Raw genomic sequence first — 20,515 nt, 5'->3', positions numbered from 1 at the left:
GATATTAAGCTCGCTTCCCTGTAACTTTCTGCTTTCTGTCTCAATCCCAACAATATATATTAATAATTTTTAGTGATGTCTCACATATAAATCTTGGCAATGATTTTCCAGTCTAAGTGAATTTTGATATTATTGGGGAGAAAATGGAAGAATTTATTCCTTGGCGAATCTACTACCATTGCAGGCAAAGCATTCCATAACCTTACTACACTCTGAGTAAAGAAACTACTTCTGACATCTGTCCTATATCTATCACCTCTCAATTTAAAGCTATGTCTCCTTGTGCTCGCTGTCGCCATTCTTGGAAAAAGGCTCTCCCTGTCCACCCTATCTAACCCTCTGATTATCTTATATGTCTCTATTAAGTCACCTCTCAACCATCTTCGCTCTAACGAAAACAGCCTCAAGTCCCTCAGCCTTCCCTCATAAGACCTTCCCTCCATATCGGGCAACATTCAAGTGAATCTCCTCTGCACCCTGTCCAAAGCTTTCACATCCTTCTTATAATGCAGTGACCAGAACTGTACACAATACTCCAAGTGCGGCCGTACTAGAGTTTTGTACAGCTGTATCATAACCTCATGGTTCCGGAACTCGATCCCTCTATTAATAAAAGCTAAAACACTGTATGCCTTCTTAACAAATCTGTCAACCTGGGTGGCAACTTTCAAGAATCTGTGTACCTGGACACCAAGGTGTCTCTGCTCATCTACACTACAAAGAATTTTACCATTAGCCCAGTACTTTGCATTTCGGTTACTCCGACCAAAGTGAATCACCTCACATTTGTCCGCATTAAACTCCATTTGCCGCCTCTCAGCCCAGCTCTGCAGCTTATCTATGTCTCTCTGTAACCTACAACATCCTTCGTCACTATCCACAACTCCACCGACCTTAGTGTCGTCTGCAAACTTACTAACCCACCCTTCTACGCCCTCATCCAGGTTATTTATAAAAATGACGAACAGCAATGGTCCCAATACCGACCCTTGCGGTACACCACTGGTAAGGTGGACTCCAGGATGAATGTCTTCTTTCAGCAAGCCAATTACTGATCCAAACTGCTATATCTCCCACAATCCCATTCCTCCACATTTTGTACAATAGCCTACTGTGGGGAACCTTATCGAACGTCTTGCTGAAATCCATATACACCACATCAACCGGTTTACTCTCATCTACCTGTTTGGTCACCTTCTCAAAGAACTCAATAACGTTTGTGAGGCATGACCTACCCTTCACAAAACCGTGCTGACTATCCCTAATCAAATTATTCTTTTCTAGATGATTATAAATCCTATCTCTTATAACCTTTTCCAACACTTTACCAACAACTGAAGTAAGGCTCATTGGTCGATAATTACCTGGGTTGTCTCTACTCCCCTTCTTGAACAGGGGAACCACATTTGCTATCCCTCAGTCTTCTGGCATTATTCCTGTAGAATATATTTAACATGAGAGGAGAAAAATTAAAAAAAAAAATGAGGGACAACAATTTTACACACGAAGTGGTTCAATGGAATGAACTTGCAGAGGAAAAGGTTGATGAGAGTACAGTTACAATGTTTTAAAAGATACTGAGATAAATACATAAATAATTAGTGTTTGGAGGCATATGGGACTAGTTTAGTTTGGGATTATTGTCGACATGGAATGGTTGGCTAAAGGGTCTGTTTCTATTGTTCGGACATGGTGGTGAACCCTTCTGTTAATTAAACCAAACACCCAGAAAGGCTTACCTTGCCGTGTAATCTGTTAAAATAAGAGTGACAAAGAACTCCAAAATTCCATTATTTGAAGAAGGTAACATCAATTTATTCTTTAACTCTAAAAATGAACATTAACAACAACTATTCACAACTCTAAAACCCCTTTCTCTTAACTGCTTATTATCTGCCTCCAACTCAACAACAAGAAACAGTTCCAATAAGATACTTATTAAAATTACGTCAAATTAATTTCAATGCCAAACAGTTGCTATTGTTGCCTGTGTCTTGTCTGTCTTCGGCTGAAGATCTCCCTGGGTCGTCGTCTTTCTTTTTACTGAGAAGATGTTTCACATGAAAAGGTACCTTTGATAGAGTTTGGGTCTGTCTTGATGTCAGGTACTCTCTTGATGGCAATTACTCTGTCTGACTTTCAAAGTGTCTGCTTTTTTATACTCCCAACATCGTATCATCTCATTGGTTTGATATTGGCAAATACAATAAATTCAATCTCGATTGGGTTATCGTATTTTGGGGCATAATTTAAACTGGTTAAATTTGAAATATTGTCAAAACACCAACCAACTGGGGTATCTATTTCTCAGCCAAATGTTACATATTTTCAATTTTTCAGTCTAATCCAAAACTGCTAGCTAGTTATGATAGGTGCTTGTCAGCTCTCAGTACAAAACTACATTCACTCTCTTTTAAACGCACAGCACATGCCTTCAACTTCATAACACTGTGCAGTATGACTATGTGACTGTCACTGTCTGTGCTAGCATTTAATGTTTGCCAGTGGCCCTTGAGAAGGCTTCCTTTGTCTACCTTCTTAAACTGTTAAAAGTCACATGGTGTGGTAAAGCCATGGTGCTATTTGGAAAAGATTCTATGAATCTTGAATTCTATGGATGGCAATACTATTCTATTATGGCAATGAATCTGTACTTTTTCATTCATTTTGCAAAAATTGTAGTTTTCACCATGAGAATGGTGCATGCTTCAGAATGGAAATGACCATTCAGAGATTCACACAAACATTTTTTTTAATTTTAGCTTTAAGCATAAAGGACTGGAGCTTCAGTTACATAGATTGGAGAAGCTGATGCTGTGCTCTTTCAAGAAGAGTGGTTTCAAAGAAAGTTTGATAGGAGTATGCAGTATCATAAGGGATCTAGTGGGAGTAGGTTGGTACAAACTCTTTCATCAGTGGAATGATAGAGAGCCAGCTGTCATAGTTCAGAACATGATGAACTTTGAGTCACTACTTCAGAAATAATTAAATGTACAGAGGCTGTTAAAATGTCGTCAGCAAGCTGTGACCTTGGGCATTTTGAGCTCTGCATGATCTTGAGTCTCAGCACTTATCTAATTAAGTATCGACATTTGTAACCCTACATACCTTTGTTTAAGGTTGCGTCATTCACAAGAGGCATCATCTATGTGGAAAATGGTTGCATCAAAATTCAAAAACATGATGAATTATGAAATATGAAACATCACTGACCTGTAAATTTACCCCTCTTTCTCTGTCTACATGGTGCCTGACCTGTTGAATTTTCTGGTTTCATTTATTTTTAAGTCAAAAGCTAATGTTTTGATTAATGTGAATGAATCCCATCAATGTTCATTCTGTTATGTCGGTTTCCTTTCTCCAAACTAGGCTGAGTGCATCTCAATGCATCAAATGAAAGTACAAGATGTAAAACCAACACTCCTGTATTTTTGGAGGAAACACATTCAAACATATATAATTCATATAACAGAGGACACAACCTATACTTGTAATATAACAACAGAATCAAATAGTTCTGCAGTTAGAGTTCCATATAGAAATCACTGAACCAGCAGTGTGCCATTTAATTAACCAAGGTAAAGAAGAACATTGTCTTAAAAGTGGGTTAAGGAGTGCTTTCTACCAGCCTCATGGCAATTCAAATATAGGAAGCCTCATATTTCACCAATAATCCTCTGCTCTTGAGAGTTTCCCTTTACTTGAAATTTCAACTCATCTAAGAAACTACAGACCTGCAATGAAAGAGACTGAGAAAATGATGCATCCTAATTGCTTAGTTTTAATTCTGTGTGTATCCAGTCTTTGTCTGGGTGATAGCATGGATCTATCTTGTGAGTGAGATGCTGTGGTATCAATATATGTGTTAAGAATATGATAATAAATATCCTTTCTAATTTTTTGCTGCTTGAAAATATTTAATTGGCATGATCACTTTGAGGTAACAAAATACACATTCCTGACATTGAATATAGTGATCAAAGCCATTAAGATAAGAACATTTGATTCTTTCCATAATACACAGGACTCTACTTTCGTCTGATTTGCAGAAGGAACAATGCTATGAAGAAAATTCTTGTTAATGCAGTGATTTCAAAGCTAATTGGATCATTTTGTAAGGAGGAAGCTTTTATGGGAGTGTGGGGAAAGGACCAATGTAGCATGAGGCGAATTGGACTTGCAAAATTTGGTACTGATAGGCTGAATGGCTGCCTGTTGCTTCTATGCTTCTTTGGTGTCCGGACCAAAGGTATCTCTCAATAACTAATTTGTACGGACATATTTATTTGATTATTGTTTTTACAGCATGTTACATGCATCTTGGTTGCCTCATTTTTGACATAATAGTGATAATTACACTTGCAAAGAATTTAATTGACTTTGAAATGCTTTGCAATGTCCATGGGTTGTGATAAGCATTTTCAGACTTCTCAGTTCCAGTTTTCTGCTCACTCTCCATACCTTTATCTTTATGTGCTTTGTGTCAGATCACCAATAATTACAGCGTCAGAACAGGTTAGTGTGGCTAAATGGCCTATTCCTGTTCTTTTGTTCCTTCAATACCTTTACTTTTTAAAAAAAAAAATCCATTTTAATTGCAGCAATAACTTCTCTGTCTTTTGTCATTAATGTAAATATATATTGCGTAGTCTCAATCTCTTATATGAACAAACATTACTTTTCTAGAAATATAATATTTGAATTAACAGTTGTAATGTGACAGACACTTGCTGCATCAGACTTACTTACTTAAACTGCTTGGTCGAAAAATGAGTTGAAGTTCAAGGTTACCATGAAACTTAATAAATATTCAGATCCACATTAATGCAAACAAATTCAGATTTCATTTTTGTTCTATGAAATTGTCAGATTTTATTGGTAATTCAGGGGATTCATTCTGCAGTGCCATCCGTTTATAATTACATCATCTGGCTTATGGTGACAGTGTTCTGTTTTCTCTGATTTCTGCTTTTTCCATATAAAATTACTAGGTTATCCAAACTTTTACAGGTATGTTACATGACCACATACCAGGAATGTGTGTTCATTGAGAAATTAATCTTTAAAAAAAATTCCTTGGACTATTTAGATTAAATATACTCCCACTCAGACTTACTGTGAATTAAATAAATTACAAGTTTTTTTTTAAATTCTGTGCATCTATCCAAATGAAGAAATGGTTCCTTGACTGCAGAATCCTGGGTGAAATCGTACTTTAAACTCAGTCTACTAGAGTATGCTGTGATTTAATGTCTAAGCTATTTTAAAGATGCTGACAGCGCGTTGCTTACCAGTGCCTTGTACAATGAAAAATGCCTCCTTGCACTAATAATATTTAATGTTGTAATATTTTATTGTACTTTGTTAACAATAGCAGCTGTCTCTTCTCAAACAGCTAACAACAAAAAGTTTTTTTTGAGAAGAGGTCAACGTCCAATTTTAAATAAATAGCTGACAAAAATAAATTTTGTTTTTGTGTTAGAAACTCTGTTTTGAATTTACTAATTATTTTATCAATTAAGAAGAATTGGACCCATTTAAGCAACACTGGGGAAAAAGAGGAATTAATGTTTCCTTTCTGTGTAGTCCCAAAGGTTAGCAGACAATTGGCTGAAGTTAAAAACTAATTTAAGTCTTAATGTTCTGCAATACTTGATTATAATCTGTTCTCAGATGGTGATCCATTGTTGCAGTTATGATAAACATGGAAAATTATGAACAATATTAATTAATGTTCTTCCTCAATTCCAGATTGGGCCTCAGGAAATGACAGAGACATGTTTTTGGATCAAAGCCAAAGAAGAAAAGTTTGAGAGTCCGGATCTATTTGCTAAACTAGTGCTTAGTTTTGCTACACAAGCAAAAGGTAACCATTTTGATTGCTATAACCCATTTTATCAACATTGTAAACATTTCAGCATGTACTTCAAATGTTACTTTTCCCTGAAGGAAGTTCTGCTTGGTCTTTTAAAATATGTACATCACGGTCCTGTTCTTTTGAAGGCGATAGATCTAAAAGTTTAAGGTTTGGTATTTCAAGGACTTAAGAATCCATAACAGATCCAGTAACAGGTTCAGGTGATATTGCCGTAGGGTTTGTTACAATAAACAAAATGGTTGTTTAAAGTGAAATATTTGATTGAATAAGTAATCCAATGTCTATAATAACTAAATTTAACTTAAATTTGCAAATTGTTGACATATAGTTTATGACTCTTGGCTGGAACATTTAATTGTGATGCAATGGAAGCTTTCAGTCAAGTTGAGCCCTTCCTGGTGTGGCGTGAATAATGATGAGAGAGTAGGAGACTACAGTATAGTGAGCATGGAAAACCAGAATCCCAACGTTAAAAACAAAATTTCTGATTTTCCCTGTGAGCTTTACATGGCACTTCAGAATCTCACCATTGAGCAACAACTACCTCATTTTCATGCATTTGCATCTCATTAAAGCTTCAGCTCATCTTATTTTTATGCAAATTTCAATTCTACTCTCCCTAACTGAGAAACAAGTTGGGGCAAATTCTTGTCATGTGAATCAGGGCAGGTATCTGATGGCTGTGGCATGCTGCCTAATTTTCCAAACCATTGTGCAATTGTTTCTTCATAACAAAATTCTTACATGCTCAGTTGCTACTGTTTTGCTGTGTCCTTCATCCTTGCTGATTGATATTGGCAAACCATGAGCCTCACCATGTTATTAATCACCTGTTCTCAAATTAACTCAGCCACCATTTCAGCCTGTCAACTCTTTGGAGCTCAGAGACTCATATGACTTAGGTTATATAGTCATAATTGCTTAGCATGTATATTTACATAGAATGACTTTTATCACTGTTTGTGCTTATTCACTTTGCACTTACTTGGAGCCTCTGTTTACATCTCATTGTGTTTTCAACACATTCACTGACTTCAACACAGGTTGACATTATTGTTTTATAAAGCACAGGATCTTCAGTGCCTAGTTATGGGCTGCCTGCCCCATGCCTTGTATTGCTTGTTAGTGCAGAGAGAAAGGTGGGCATCATTGTACAATAATAGGGCCCACCATGTTGCTATGTGACACCGCTGTTCATCAGCATTACACCAGTTGCATATGCCAGCAGTTTACACTGCAACCACACTGTGTGTGCAGAAAGATGATGATCTTGTGTGCACGTCAAAGGAGATAAATCTTTCATAAGGTACAAGGGGATGCAGTCAGTCAGGGTGCTTATTTGATTTTAGTCTGGAGTTTGGGGATGGTCTGCCACTCCCAGAATCCATGTCCTCACTCTGGTGACTAGACCATGATCAATTCTGCAGGTCAAGTACAAGCAGTCTAGGGATTACAAGAAGGTCAGTCGGGAGTTTTTGAAACATTAATCCAGGGCCAGGCTCAATTTCTCCTGCAGTTGGAGAAAGGGAGAGATTGAATTGATTGAAGTGCTGTTAGTGGTAATGTATGAGCAGGAGGGTTGTGGAGCCAAGAGGTTTATTGACCTTTTTTACCCTGCGTGCATCCTGCTTCACATAATTCACTGCAGTGAATTGGCTTGAAATATGTGTCCAGCAAGCTTGGTCTGGTGATGAGGCGTCCTATGGAAATCATCTGGAACAAGGATTGTCTTCTCCACAACCTCATCCACGAAGAAGTCAAAATTTCTATCCGTGATGGAGAGACTAAGCTTTCCTTTGCTCTGGGCCATGTGCAGGGTCCAGAGATTCGAGCACCACAATTTGGCGGCATAGTGGCTCAATGGTTAGCAGTACTGCCCCTTAGTACCAGGGACCTGGGTTCGGCTGTCTGTCTGTGTGGAGTTTGCATGTTCTCCCCGTGTCTGCGTGGATTTACTCCGGGTGCTCCAGTTTCCTCCCACAGTCCAGGTGCAAGTTAGGTAGATTGGCCTTAGGAAAGGGGGCTTTACAGGAATAGGGCAGGGGGTTCAGTCTAACTGAGATGCCGAGACTTCAGTATGGACTCACTAGGCTGAATGGCCTGCTTCCTCACTGAGGTCTATGATTTCTCGCAAACAGCATCTGAAGTGGTCTCCTGTTGGGTTTGAAATATGGAGGCAGCAGCATGAATGCTGAAAGATGTTGGCATTGGTGGGTGCTTCCACCTCATGTCAATACTACTATTATTGTTTTAGACTGTGATCTGCAAAATGCAAAAGGTTACCAATTTGAACCAATCAAAGTGTGGAAGGAGGTGTTTTCAGTTTTAGAAATAAGTTACTAGAACACACTATGAGCTTTTCTTATATTGTTGCTATATTGAAACAATGGGACAGAATTCCTGACACCTATGGGTGTGTGTTCAGGGCTGTTTTGCTCACAGTCCTTTGATGTGCTTTTTAAAACCAGGATCTTTGTGTTTATAGGCGTGCTCAGTATGGTAACAACCTATTGATTATTTCCCTGTCAAATAGTTACAGCCCTGTATGCAGGCAACAGAGCAGAAACATCCGACCTATGAAGCAGAAAGCATCTAAATCTCTCTCTCTCTCCCTCTCCCATCTGCATGGAGAAATAACAGAAAATCTCCCATACTTGTTTTCTCACACTATTTCCCTGCAAACTACTCTTGCTGCAAATTGCATGTTGAAAGGCGAAAAGAGAATAACGAAACCAAAAAGGGCAAATTCTCAACCAATGAATGGAAACAACCTCTTGTCATTTGCAAACAGTGAAAGTGAGTGGAAGCAACCAAAAGGAACAACTATCAACTTCTGTGGTTCTGTAGTCATGCTGTTAAACTATTTAGTTCCTGAAGAAGGGCTCATGTCCGAAATGTCGATTCTCCTGTTCCTTGGATGCTGCCTGACCTGCTGTGCTTTTCCAGCAACACATTTTCAGCTCTGATCTCCAGCATCTGCAGTCCTCACTTTCTCCTTGAAACTATTCAGATATCCAAACATGCTCAGTCAAATGTGCAGATTTGAGCGTTGCATTCTTATTGTCCTGTTCAACTGCAGACTTTGCAAAACTGATACCTCACTGAGGGATTTGACATTCTCATGCATTAATGATGTGGTTCTTAACCCTCTAGAGAGTACCAAAGCACACCAAACAAAGTTAGTTAGGTCTTAGCTCAGTCAAGTGTAAATGAAATGGCAATAGCATGATATGCCTTAATGTTATAAGGAACACTTCTGTAAGGACAGAACACGATTGCTTGTTGGAGACTTCAGAAAAAAAAACTTTTTCTTTGTCGTCTCTTTCTTTCTCTCTCTGTCTGTCTGTCTCTCTCTTTCTAACCTTATCATTCATTCTCACTGTTTTATATCGCATTATTTTGCATTCTGTTGAATATTCTAAATTGCACTTGGCTTACACTTTGCACGGCTTGGTAACGATTCTTCAATCTGAATAAAGCGACACACTTTTCCTTACTGTTCGTTGTAAATCCGAAGATTCCCCTCGAATGCTGTTCTGAAATAAATTTTCTAATTGCCTAAGGTCGCCATTTAAAAGTTAACTGTGAAATGTAATGAATGCCATTTGCTTGCCAGTGATTGGAAAGTCTGGGCAATACATTCAATGAAGAACGTAGCTTTAATGGGAAAAGGAAGTCATATCACTGGAATCTATCTGAAGTACTAGTGTATACCGTGTTGTTTTTGTGGAAAATTCTGACTACAGAATTAACCTGCCCCAAATAATCAGATAAATTAGCTACATTTTTTGAGTGAAATGTTGTAGTTTGATAAAATTATCAGGCTTCGTTACTCACTTGAGGAAATAATTAGACATGTTAATCTTCCTGCTGTCTGGTTACTTGTTATTGTATCGACATACTGGATTCCCGAGTTACTGTCTGTCTTTTGAATGATCAGAAAAGATTTTACTTTGACCATTATACTGTTGGCTTCAGTTCCCCAGTGAACCCTATGGAACTCGCTGTGCTGAACACAAATGAAATTTGAGTATGGGACCTCTGTTACCAGAGGTGTCATCAATTTTCAGTACCCAGAGCAAACTAAAAATAGAGTATAATAAAAATCTGAGGTCTGCATTATGGCTTCACTTGTTTTTGTAAAACAATGCTCACTTGAGCAATAAAAATACTTTTTTTAAGCAACCAACACCACTATATAATACTTAAACCAATATGAAGCAAATAGGAAGAACAGGAATGAGTCTCTTTGAGGTTTGTTTGAAAGCATTTTGAGGCCCACATAATGTCCTTCATTCATGCAATTCAGCCAGACTAACTCCTCCAATATTCTTTTGGATACAAGATTGATATATGTAACACTTAGAGTCATAGAGCCATAGAGATGTACAGCATGGAAACAGACCCTTCGGTCCAACCTGTCCATGCTGACCAGATATCCCAACCCAATCTAGTCTCACCTGCCAGCACCTGGCCTATATCCCTCCGAACCCTTCCTATTCATATACCCATCCAAATGCCTCTTAAATGTTGCAATTGTACCAGCTTCCACCACTTCCTCTGGCAGCTCATTCCATACACATACCACCCTCTGCGTGAAAAAGCTGCCCCTTAAGTCTCTTTTATATCTTTCCCCTCTCACCCTGAACCTATGCCCTCTTGATCTGGACTCCCTGATCCCAGGGAAAAGACTTTGTCTATTTATCGTATCCATGCCCCTCATAATTTTGTAAACCTTTATAAGGTCCCCCCTCAGCTTCCGATGCTCCAGGGAAAACAGCCCCAGCCTGTTCAGCCTCTTCCTGTAGCTCAGATCCTCCAGGCAACATCCTTATAAATCTTTTCTGAACCCTTTCAAGTTTCACAACATCTTTCCGATAGGAAGGAGACCAGAATTGCACGCAATATTCCAACAGTGGCCTGACCAATGTCCTGTACAGCCGCAACATGACCTCCCAACTCCTGTACTCAATACTTTGACCAATAAAGGAAAGCATACCAGACACCGCCTTCACTATCCTATCTACCTGCGACTCCACTTTCAAGGAGCTGTGAACCTGCACTCCAAGGTCTCTGTTCACCGACACTCCCTAGGACCTTACCATGAAGCGTATAAGTCCTGCTAGGATTTGCTTTCCCAAAATGCAGCACCTCACATTTATCTGAATTAAACTCCATCTGCCACTTCTCAGCCTTTTGGCCCATCTGGTCCAGATCCTGTTGTAATCTAAGGTAACCGCTGTCCACTACATCTCCAATTTTAGTGTCATCTGCAAACTTACTAACTGTACCTCTTATGCTCACATCCAAATCATTTATGTAAATGACAAAAAGTAGAGGACCCAGCACCGATCCTTGTGGCACTTCACTGGTCACAGGCCTGCAGTTTGAAAAACAACCCTCTACCACCACCCTCTGTCTTCTACCTTTGAGCCAGTTCTGTATCCAAATGGCTAGTTCTCCCTGTATTCCATGAGATCTAACCTTGCTAATCAGTCTCCCATGGGGAACCTTCTTGTCGAACGCCTTACTGAAGTCCATATAGATCACATGTACTGCTCTGCCCTCATCAGTCTTCTTTATTACTTCTTCACAAAACTCATGATTTCCCACGCACAAAGCCATGTTGACGATCCCGAATCAGTCCTTGCCTTTCAAAATACATGTACATCCTGTCCCTCAGGATTCCCTCCAACAAATTGCCCACCACCGAGGTCGGGCTCACCGGCCCATAGTTCCCTGGCTTGTCTTTATCGCCCTTCTTAGACAGTGGCACCACGTTTGCCAACCTCCAGTCTCCCGGCACCTCACCTGTGACTATCGATGTTGCAAATATCTCAGCAAGAGGCCCTTAATGCAACAAAAGGTAGATTTTTGAAATTTGAGAGATGAATCACTGAACTTGGGAATCATAACCAGGGTTTGATTCATCATTCATTAATCCGGTAAGTATAATAGTTCTGAAAGAGAACATGTTTTGTGATGTTGAAGACTGAGGTTCACTTCAGAATTGTTCTGCCAAGGAAGAAAATGGGGGTTAAAGACATATTTTGTCTCTGGGATGTTTCTGTATTTCCATTCAAATTTACTATTGTTCTAACACTAATTCCCTTTCCCTGCCCTATACCCATATCCCAACTCTCTTTTTCCTCTTTGCTTTTCCTTGTAGTTATGTTCAGTATCCAGATTCACAAACACAGGATTTCAAGATTCCTGTCAGATTTGGAGCGAAGTCCAATTTCTTCTCTCTTAACATTAGAGTTCTGAGGCCAATTATATTGTCCCAATGATTATCTTTTCTTCAACCAGATAACTCAGCACAAATCAAGCATCAAATTTGTACCTTTATGACTCATCTAATCATAGATTAAGTCTGTTCAATCATTGTTTACAGATGTTTAATTTTCTAATAGCTTGCAGGCATTGTTGAAAAATATAATTATAGACACTTGGATGGAATGTGGCACTGTTTCACATTCTGTACAATAAAGAAACGCCACCTCATTTAGTCATATTTGCTCTCCTGATTAAGGTAATGGAACTGGTTAAGATTTGAGGTGGGGTGGGAAAACTACATTTGCCCTTGTGATCTCCCTGGTGTTGTTATGCTGTCTAGGAGCCTGTCTTATACTATTCTTCACTATGAGGTTTTCAAATCGATTCCATAATTTATTTTCTTATCGCTTTTGTCATATTTAAATGGAGGTAGAACATCTCAAGATGTCCCACATCATGGTATTCATGTAAACTCATACTTTTGCAATTATAAGTGCCCATCTTCCATCATATGTATGTTGATTGGAGTAAGTAGAAGATCGAGAAACATCGCTTCAAGTTGTACAGCTTCCTTTGAAGAAATTTTATCAAAATTTTGAATTTTAATAAGTATATGTATGAAAGTTTTTCATTTTTGCTACGGTATTGGCTTCCGTGCACATTTGTTTGGGACACCATCTACTTTAAAAGATTACTTTCATACTATCTCTCCAATAGTTTTGTATCATATAGAATCATGTCACCTTGAACCTTACAAGGGCATGAGTGCATGGAATATGCTGGAAAAGAACTCATTCTGGGCTTCAGCCCCATCCCTTCCACAGCACAGTTTAACCTGACATGGATGACAGTATGTGTTAAATTTCTGAGGGAACATCCTGTGTAAATAATTTGACATTCTTCACAAGTCTTTTTGCACAATTGAACTCTGAAAGTTGCCCTGCACAAGTATATTCCAGGTCAGTCAATTATTCAAGTATATATTTTGGGTATAGCTAAGTACAGTAAAGATTTTTCTTTAAGTAAATGAATGTTATTGCTTTTACAGAGAGCAGTAAAACAGTTATGTTTTGGTAGTGTCAGCAACATGGGTTGAAGGTTAAGTGGGAGAGCTTTTTGAAAGGAACTTCATCTGGGAAGCTGGAGGAGAGATGGAGTTAAACCACATATCCAGTGATATTGACAACAGGATTGTTTAAATAAGTTTGGAAACAGAAGTCAAAGGATTAATTGCATAAAGTGATACTTTATGCAATTTATCCAGTGATACTAGAAATTGCCCTGCCTCTACCCCCCCCCCCCCGTAAATATTTTCATACTTTCCCTATTTTGTGACTGCTGTTAGTATTGTAATAATGAGGTCTTGCCGAACTGTGTTGTTCTACTTTTGGATCATCTTTTTAATGTTTTCATTTGTTTTATTTGCCAAATCTTATGTTTATCATTGTCTATTCCATTGAATTTATGCTTTTGAACACCTCTGTATATATTTAACCTCCAGCTACATCATTATATGTGGAAAGATGTCCAACTTGCATTCTATTGAAAATTGGTTTGGTGGTTTGAACCCTTCTATTATTTGAAGTTGAGCTTTTAATTTATTTCATACCTGACTCTTGATTTTGGCATTTTTTGAAATTTTGAAGTATGTAAAATATAATTTATTGACGTACATGAGTGACATAATCTCCATTTTACAAATGTCATTTGGGTTATTGTTAAGTTAGTTGGTTGTTCTTTACAGTGCAATTGTGTATTATGTTTATCAGTCAGTTTGGGCATTTATAGTTCATATTTGCTTGAAAGAAGGTTTCAGTAAAGTAACATTGGTATATTTTGCCAGGTCACTTTCCTCTTCAAATAATGGCAATATGCTTTGGCTTAGATTATTTTTTTAATCCTGGCTATTTCAGGAAAGTAGCTTACTCATGTATGTACTATTTACTTCTATCTTCGGGGGACAGCCAATTTCTGACATTTTTTTGACTGACATCATCAAAAATACACGACTAGCTTATCATCTTGTAAACTGTCAGTATCTCCTGTGCCACCTGGTGCTATTTAATCAGTCTCACCTGAGGCGTCCTCACCTAATTATTAGTTTAAGTAGTTTCCAATACCTGCCTCTAGTTCCTGTCATTTCTTACTGTCATGTTCATTTTTCTATTTTGAAAGAGTTTTTAAAAAGGTTTTTTAAAAGTAATGCTTGTTGATTGTACTGCCTCTTAAGAACACTTCAAAATTGTCCTTCTAACTACATCTAAAATCCATGTGCTATTTTGTATTTGCCTAAATCCTTTCAGTTTCTTGAACAACTGTTTAACTCAATTTTACAACTGACATGAATGGCCTTATCACTTTTGACTTGTAACTTTTTAATTGGTGAAACCTCTGCAAACAAATAGATCATTCAATGTCTTTTGCAACAAGTAGGAAACAGGATTTTCCGTGGTCATGCAAGCTTTTAGTTGGTTTACCAGTTTTCAAAATGTGTTTAGAAAAAATGAACATTTAGAAACTGGTAAAACTCGTTCAATGCACAAATAAATTAGTCCAATATCGCAACTTGAGTTTGAATTATAACGCACTGACTTTTTGTCATTTAAGGTACAAGTTCGCCTCTTCATATGATTTTTGAGGGAACATGGTCGTGGACTTTAGTTATATGGGATTAATTATTTCCCATATCAGTGAAATAAAGCTTGTAGAGTTTCTTGCTATCTTAAGCATACACCCCTTATGACAATTAAGTTTCAATCAGCAACATGCAATATTAATTGATGTCAGTTAGAAGTGTAGCAGTGGAAAACAATGGCAGGATTGGCACTACCTCCTGTTCTTGGTAACTCTTGTACAGTCCAATGAATAAAGCTTGGAGATGAAGAGCATATTGGTTCGTTTTTTTCATGTTTTATTCACAATCTAACTGCCTGTAATAATTCAAAATCCGGGTCAAAAATAGCATTTTTGGTGAGTTTCTGAGAGAAAGAAAATACATTTCCTGGCATTATCAACATTGATGCTAGCCAGACTTGAGGCAAACTAGTCTGGCCGAAATGAGAAGAATTGAGCGAGAGGGAGAGGTAAGGTTTTCCAGCAGTACTGGTGTAACTTACTGCTCAAAAGATAAATTGTCTTTCAAAACAGTACTTGGTTCTGCATGTGCTTCATAATTCACAACTTGTTCCAAGTAAATTTTGACAGTGCTGATCTTGTTTACCTGCTGTTTCATCTTGGAATTGATTTTTATGGGAAAAAGATCAAGACTGTCAGTGACGCTGCCAACTTAGGTGAACTATATTAATTTTTTTTGAAACGCAAGTCTGACTATCCCTCAAACTATTAGTTTCATGTGAAAACTTCTGACTCAGCGCAACAAAATTATTCTTTTTGTTGCAATTGAATTGTTTTGTTATGGTGAGGATTATTAAACTTATGAGAGTATTAAATGTATCATGGAACAGCCAAAAAGATTTGTTTAATAATGTGTTGCTCTTTGAAATTAACATACTAGATTTTTTTTCAAGTCACAACTTTAAAATTAGCTCTGGGAAACAAATCTGCTTGCTCATGTGTTTTGTCTGCTAATGGCAAGGAATAGAGCCCAACTAGCTAAAACGCTTACATATCAATTTTACATTTTATTTTAAGACATATTTGCTGATTATAAGATGTGTTTTATTTAACATTAAATGTAATGTTATAGCACTTGAAACTGAAACATTTTCTAATATAGTACTTCATATTATCCAATTTGACTACTGTGTGATCATTTCAGCACTGATTTAATTTCAACTTGAAGTATATTATTTTTCTTCGCATATATTTTTAATGCATGCAAGATGTGTATTGACATGCGCAGGAACCAGTTATCACAATTTTTGATTTGGCTGTTCTCATTTCATCTTGAAAAAAGACAGGATTAAATGGGTCATGGAGTTTTGTTAAAGTATTTTCAGACACCTGTGTCAGGGACGCCACTGTGTCATTAATAGTAATGTACTCAAGACTGTCTGGCTTTGTTTTCTATTTTCAGTTTTATTTCATAAACAAAGTGTTTTTTTCCCAACATGTTTACTTTTAAACTTGTTGATTTATGCCAATATTTTTCAAATGCTGTGCCGAGTTCAAATATAAATTTTTAAAAATCTGTAAATGCACCATGGGTCATTTGACATGAAAATGGAAAAGAGAAAGCTTGCATTTGAGCTAATCTGCCCAGATAAGGAACAGGCTGCTCTTGGAAACTAATCAAGGTCAAAGAGGGATGTGATGGAGCGCCATGCGTAGTAGATATTAAGTTCAGATATATGAGACAGTTTTTTCATAGAGGTGTCGAATTTAAATTGTTAGTGTCCAAAATAATTCAGAAATTTAAGGATGAGATGCAAACTGCACAAAAGGCCTGTCTGTAACAGAGTTCTTTTTTCTTTCTCACCTCTTTGCCCATAATTAAGAGTGCCCTTGTGCTTGCCACATTTCTATTTTCTATTATATCTGCCTGTTACTGGAACACGGAAAATAGAGTATGCTGAAGATGCTGAGCAGGTCTGGCAGCATCGATGAAGAGAAAAATGTTATTGATGTTACCAAGTTCTGAAGAAGGGCAGTAGCAGACTTGAAACATTGAATCTATTTTTCTTTCCATAAATCTTGCCAGACCTGCTGAGTTTCTCCAACATTCTCTGTTTGTTTCAGATTTCCAGCATTCACAGTATTTTGCTTTTATTGTAAGGAACATAAAGTTATCACAAACTAATATAAGTGAGATACTGCCAGATAGAGTCATAGAGATGTACAACATGGAAACAGACCCATCGGTCCAACTCGTCCAGGCCGACCAGATATTCCAACCTATTCTAGTCCCATTTGCTGGCCCATATCCCTCTTAAACCCTTCCTATTCATATACCTATCCAGATGCCTTTTAAATGCTCAATTGTATCACTTCTTCTGGTATCTGATTCCATTCATGCACAACCCTCTAAGTGCAAAAGTTGCCCCTTATGTCCCTTTTAATTTTTTCTCACACCCTAAACCTATGCCCTCTATTTCTGGACTTCCCCAACCCAGGGAAAAGACCTTGTCTATTTATCCTATCCATGCCCCTCATGATTTTATAAACCTCTACAAAGAAACCTCGATTATCTGAACGAGATGGGCTGGCACTATTTTGTTTGATAAATGATTACTCGGTTAATTGAAGCCTCTGCTCTGGGGCTTGGAGTTTTCTGAAGTTTCCTTTTTCCTCGCTCTGCCTACTTTGCTCCCCCTCTCTATCTCAGGGTTTATTTCTGAGCAGGGACATACTTGTGTGTAAGGGACCTGCAGCAGGACTGTTCTCGGCAGCATTTCAGTAAGCCTAGTTTGTTTTTAATCATTGGAAACAAAAGTCATGTTCAATGTTGGAAACACCTCTTTGATGTAATGTTTCTATCGGGCCCTTGAGATCTTCTTCAGATAATGCGAAATTCGGATAATTGGTATTCGGTTAATCGAGGTTCCTCTGTATAAGGTCACCCTCCGCTCTCCAGGGAAAACAACCCCAGCCGATTCAGCCTCTCCTTTTAGCTCAAATTCTCCCACCCTGGCAACATCCTTGTAAATTTTTTCTGAACCCTTTCAAGTTTCACAACATTCTTCCAATAGGAAGAAGACCAGAATTGCACTCAATATCCAAAAATGGCCAAACCAATGTACACGTACCACCCTCAGTGTGAAAAAGTTGCCCCTTAAGTCTCTTTTATATCTTTCCCCTCTCACCCTAAATCTGAGCCCTCTAGTTCTGGACTCCCTGACCCCAGGAAAAATACTTTGTCTATTTATCCTCTCCATGCCCCTCATAATTTTGTAAACAACTCTATAAGGTTACCTGCTCCAGGGAAAGCAGTCCCAGCCTATTCAGCCTCTCCCTATAGCTCAAATCCTCCAATCCAGGCAACATCCTTGTAAATGTTTTCTGAACCCTTTCAAGTTTCACAGCATCTTTCCAATAGGAAGGAGACTAGAATTGCACGCAATATTCAACAGTGGCCTAACCATCATGACCTCCCAACTCCTATACTCAATACTCTGACCAGTAAAGGAAAGCATACCAAATTCCTCCTTTACTATCCTATCTAACTGCAACTTCACTTTCAAGGAGCGATGAACCTGCTCTCCAAGGTCTGTTTGTTCAGTAACACTCCCTAGGACCTGACCATTAAGTGTAAAAGTCCTGCTAAGATTTGCTTTCGCAAAATACAGCACCTCGCATTTATCTGAATTAAACTCCATCTGCAACTTCTAAGCCCATTGGCCCATCTGATTAAGATCCTGTTGTAATCTGAGGTAACCTTCTTCGCTGTCCACTGCACCTCCAATTTTGATGTCATCTCCAAACTTACTAACTGTACCTCTTATGCTCGCATCCAAATAGTTTATATTGATGACAAAAAGGACCTAGCACTGATCCTTGTGACACTCCACTGGTCACAGGCCTCCAGTTTGAAAAACAACCCACCACCACTGCCCTCTGTCTTCTACCTTTGAGCCCATTCTGTATCCAAATGGCTAGTTCTCCCTGTATTCCATGAGATCTAACCTTGCTAATCATGGGGAACCTTGTCGAACGTCTTACTGAAGTCCATACAGATCACATCTACCGCTCTGCCCTCATCAGTCGTCACTGTTACTTCTTCAAAAAACTCAATCAAGTTTGTGAGACATGATTTACCATGCACAAAGCCATGTTGACTATCCCTAATCAGTCCTTGCCTTTCCAAATACATGTACGTCTTGTCCCTCAGGATTCCCTCCAACAACTTGCCCACCACCGAGGTCAGGCTCACTGGTCTATAGTTCCCTGGCTTGTCCTTACCACCCTTCTTAAACAGTGGCACCACGTTTGCCAACCTCCAGTCTTCCGGCATCTCACCTGTGACTATCAATGATCAATATCTCAGCAAGACGCCGAGCAATCACTTCTCTAGCTTCCCACAGAGTTCTAGGGTACACCTGATCAGGTCCAGGGGATTTATCCACTTTTATGCATTTCAAGGTATCCAGCACTTCCTCCTCTGTAATATGGACATTTTGCAGGGTATCACCATCTATTTCCCTACAGTCTACATCTTCCATATCCTTTTCCACAGTAAATGCTGCTGCAAAATACTCGTTTAGTGTCTCCCCCATTTTCTGCGGCTCCACACAAAGGCCACCTTGCTGATCTTTGTGGGGCCCTATTCTATCCCTAGTTACCCTTTTGTCCTTAATGTATTTGTAAATACCCTTTGGATTCTCCTTAATTCTATTTGCCAAAGCTATTTCATGTCCCCTTTTTGCCCTCCTGATTTCCCTCTTAGGTATACTCCTACTGCCTTTATACTCTTCTAAGGATTCACTCGATCTATTCTGTCTATACTTGACATATGCTTCCATCTTTTTCTTAACCAAGCCCTCAATGTCTTTAGTCATCCATCATTCCCTATACCTACCAGCCTTTCCTTTCACCCTAACAGGAATACAGAGGAACCTCGATTTTCCGAATACCAATTATCCGATAATTGGATTATCCGAAGAAGATCTCAAAGCCCTGATTGAAACATTGCATCAAAGATATGTTTCTTGCAGTGATCGCGTCTTTTGTTTACATTGATTAAACAGGCACCGTCTCCAAATGACTGACCTCCCGCCCTCTTTCTTCCCACACTTTCCCTGGAGTTTCACAGAGGGGTGTACCCTTAAACCCCCCACTTCCCCAGATAATCTCTCTTATATTATCCTGTACAGGGGTAAAGTGGAACCTGTCAAAAAGGTGTGTGTGTTTGTGTGTATCACACACTTGTTTGGAGATTTACCCCTCAGAGGCAGCTGCAGCAGTCTTGTTGTTGATGTCCAGTCCAGATGACCCAGAGAAAGATTAGATTAGATTACTTACAGTGTGGAAACAGGCCCTTCGGCCCAACAAGCCCACACCGACTGCCGAAGTGCAACCCACCCATACCCCTACATTTTCCCCTTTTTACCTAACACTATGGGCAATTTAGCATGGCCAATTCACCTGACCTGCACATCTTTTGGACTGTGGGAGGAAACCGGAGCACCCGGAGGAAACCCACGCAGACACAGGCAGAATGTGCAAACTCCACACAGCCAGTCGCCTGAGTCGGGAATTGAACCCAAGTCTACTGGCGCTGTGAGGCAGCAGTGCTAACCACAGAAAGGGTGGGGGTGGACTGGGAGTCGGGCAGTGTTGGGTGGGGTGGGGGTTGGTGTTGGACAGGTCAGAGGTTGGTGTTGGATGGGTTTGGGGGCAGGGCGGAGTTGGGGTTAGGAGGAGGTGTTGGATGAATGTGGAGGTGGAACTGGTGTTGGGCGGTGT

General features: G+C 39.0%; 1 protein-coding gene across 4 annotated transcripts in view; it reads left to right on the top strand.

Moving 5' to 3' along the window:
- Positions 1–20,515, top strand: part of diaph2 (diaphanous-related formin 2) — a 734,120-nt gene that overhangs the window by 333,226 nt on the left and 380,379 nt on the right. For all 4 annotated transcript variants that reach the window (XM_043704499.1, XM_043704498.1, XM_043704500.1 and 1 more), the window contains one exon: positions 5,752–5,866. In XM_043704499.1, the coding sequence (XP_043560434.1) occupies positions 5,752–5,866 (115 nt within the window). The remainder of the gene's footprint in view (positions 1–5,751; positions 5,867–20,515) is intronic.

The sequence above is a fragment of the Chiloscyllium plagiosum genome, chromosome 15, assembly GCF_004010195.1.
Source record: "Chiloscyllium plagiosum isolate BGI_BamShark_2017 chromosome 15, ASM401019v2, whole genome shotgun sequence".
In the NCBI taxonomy this organism is placed as follows: domain Eukaryota; kingdom Metazoa; phylum Chordata; class Chondrichthyes; order Orectolobiformes; family Hemiscylliidae; genus Chiloscyllium; species Chiloscyllium plagiosum.
This window is presented reverse-complemented; position numbering and strand designations above follow the sequence as displayed.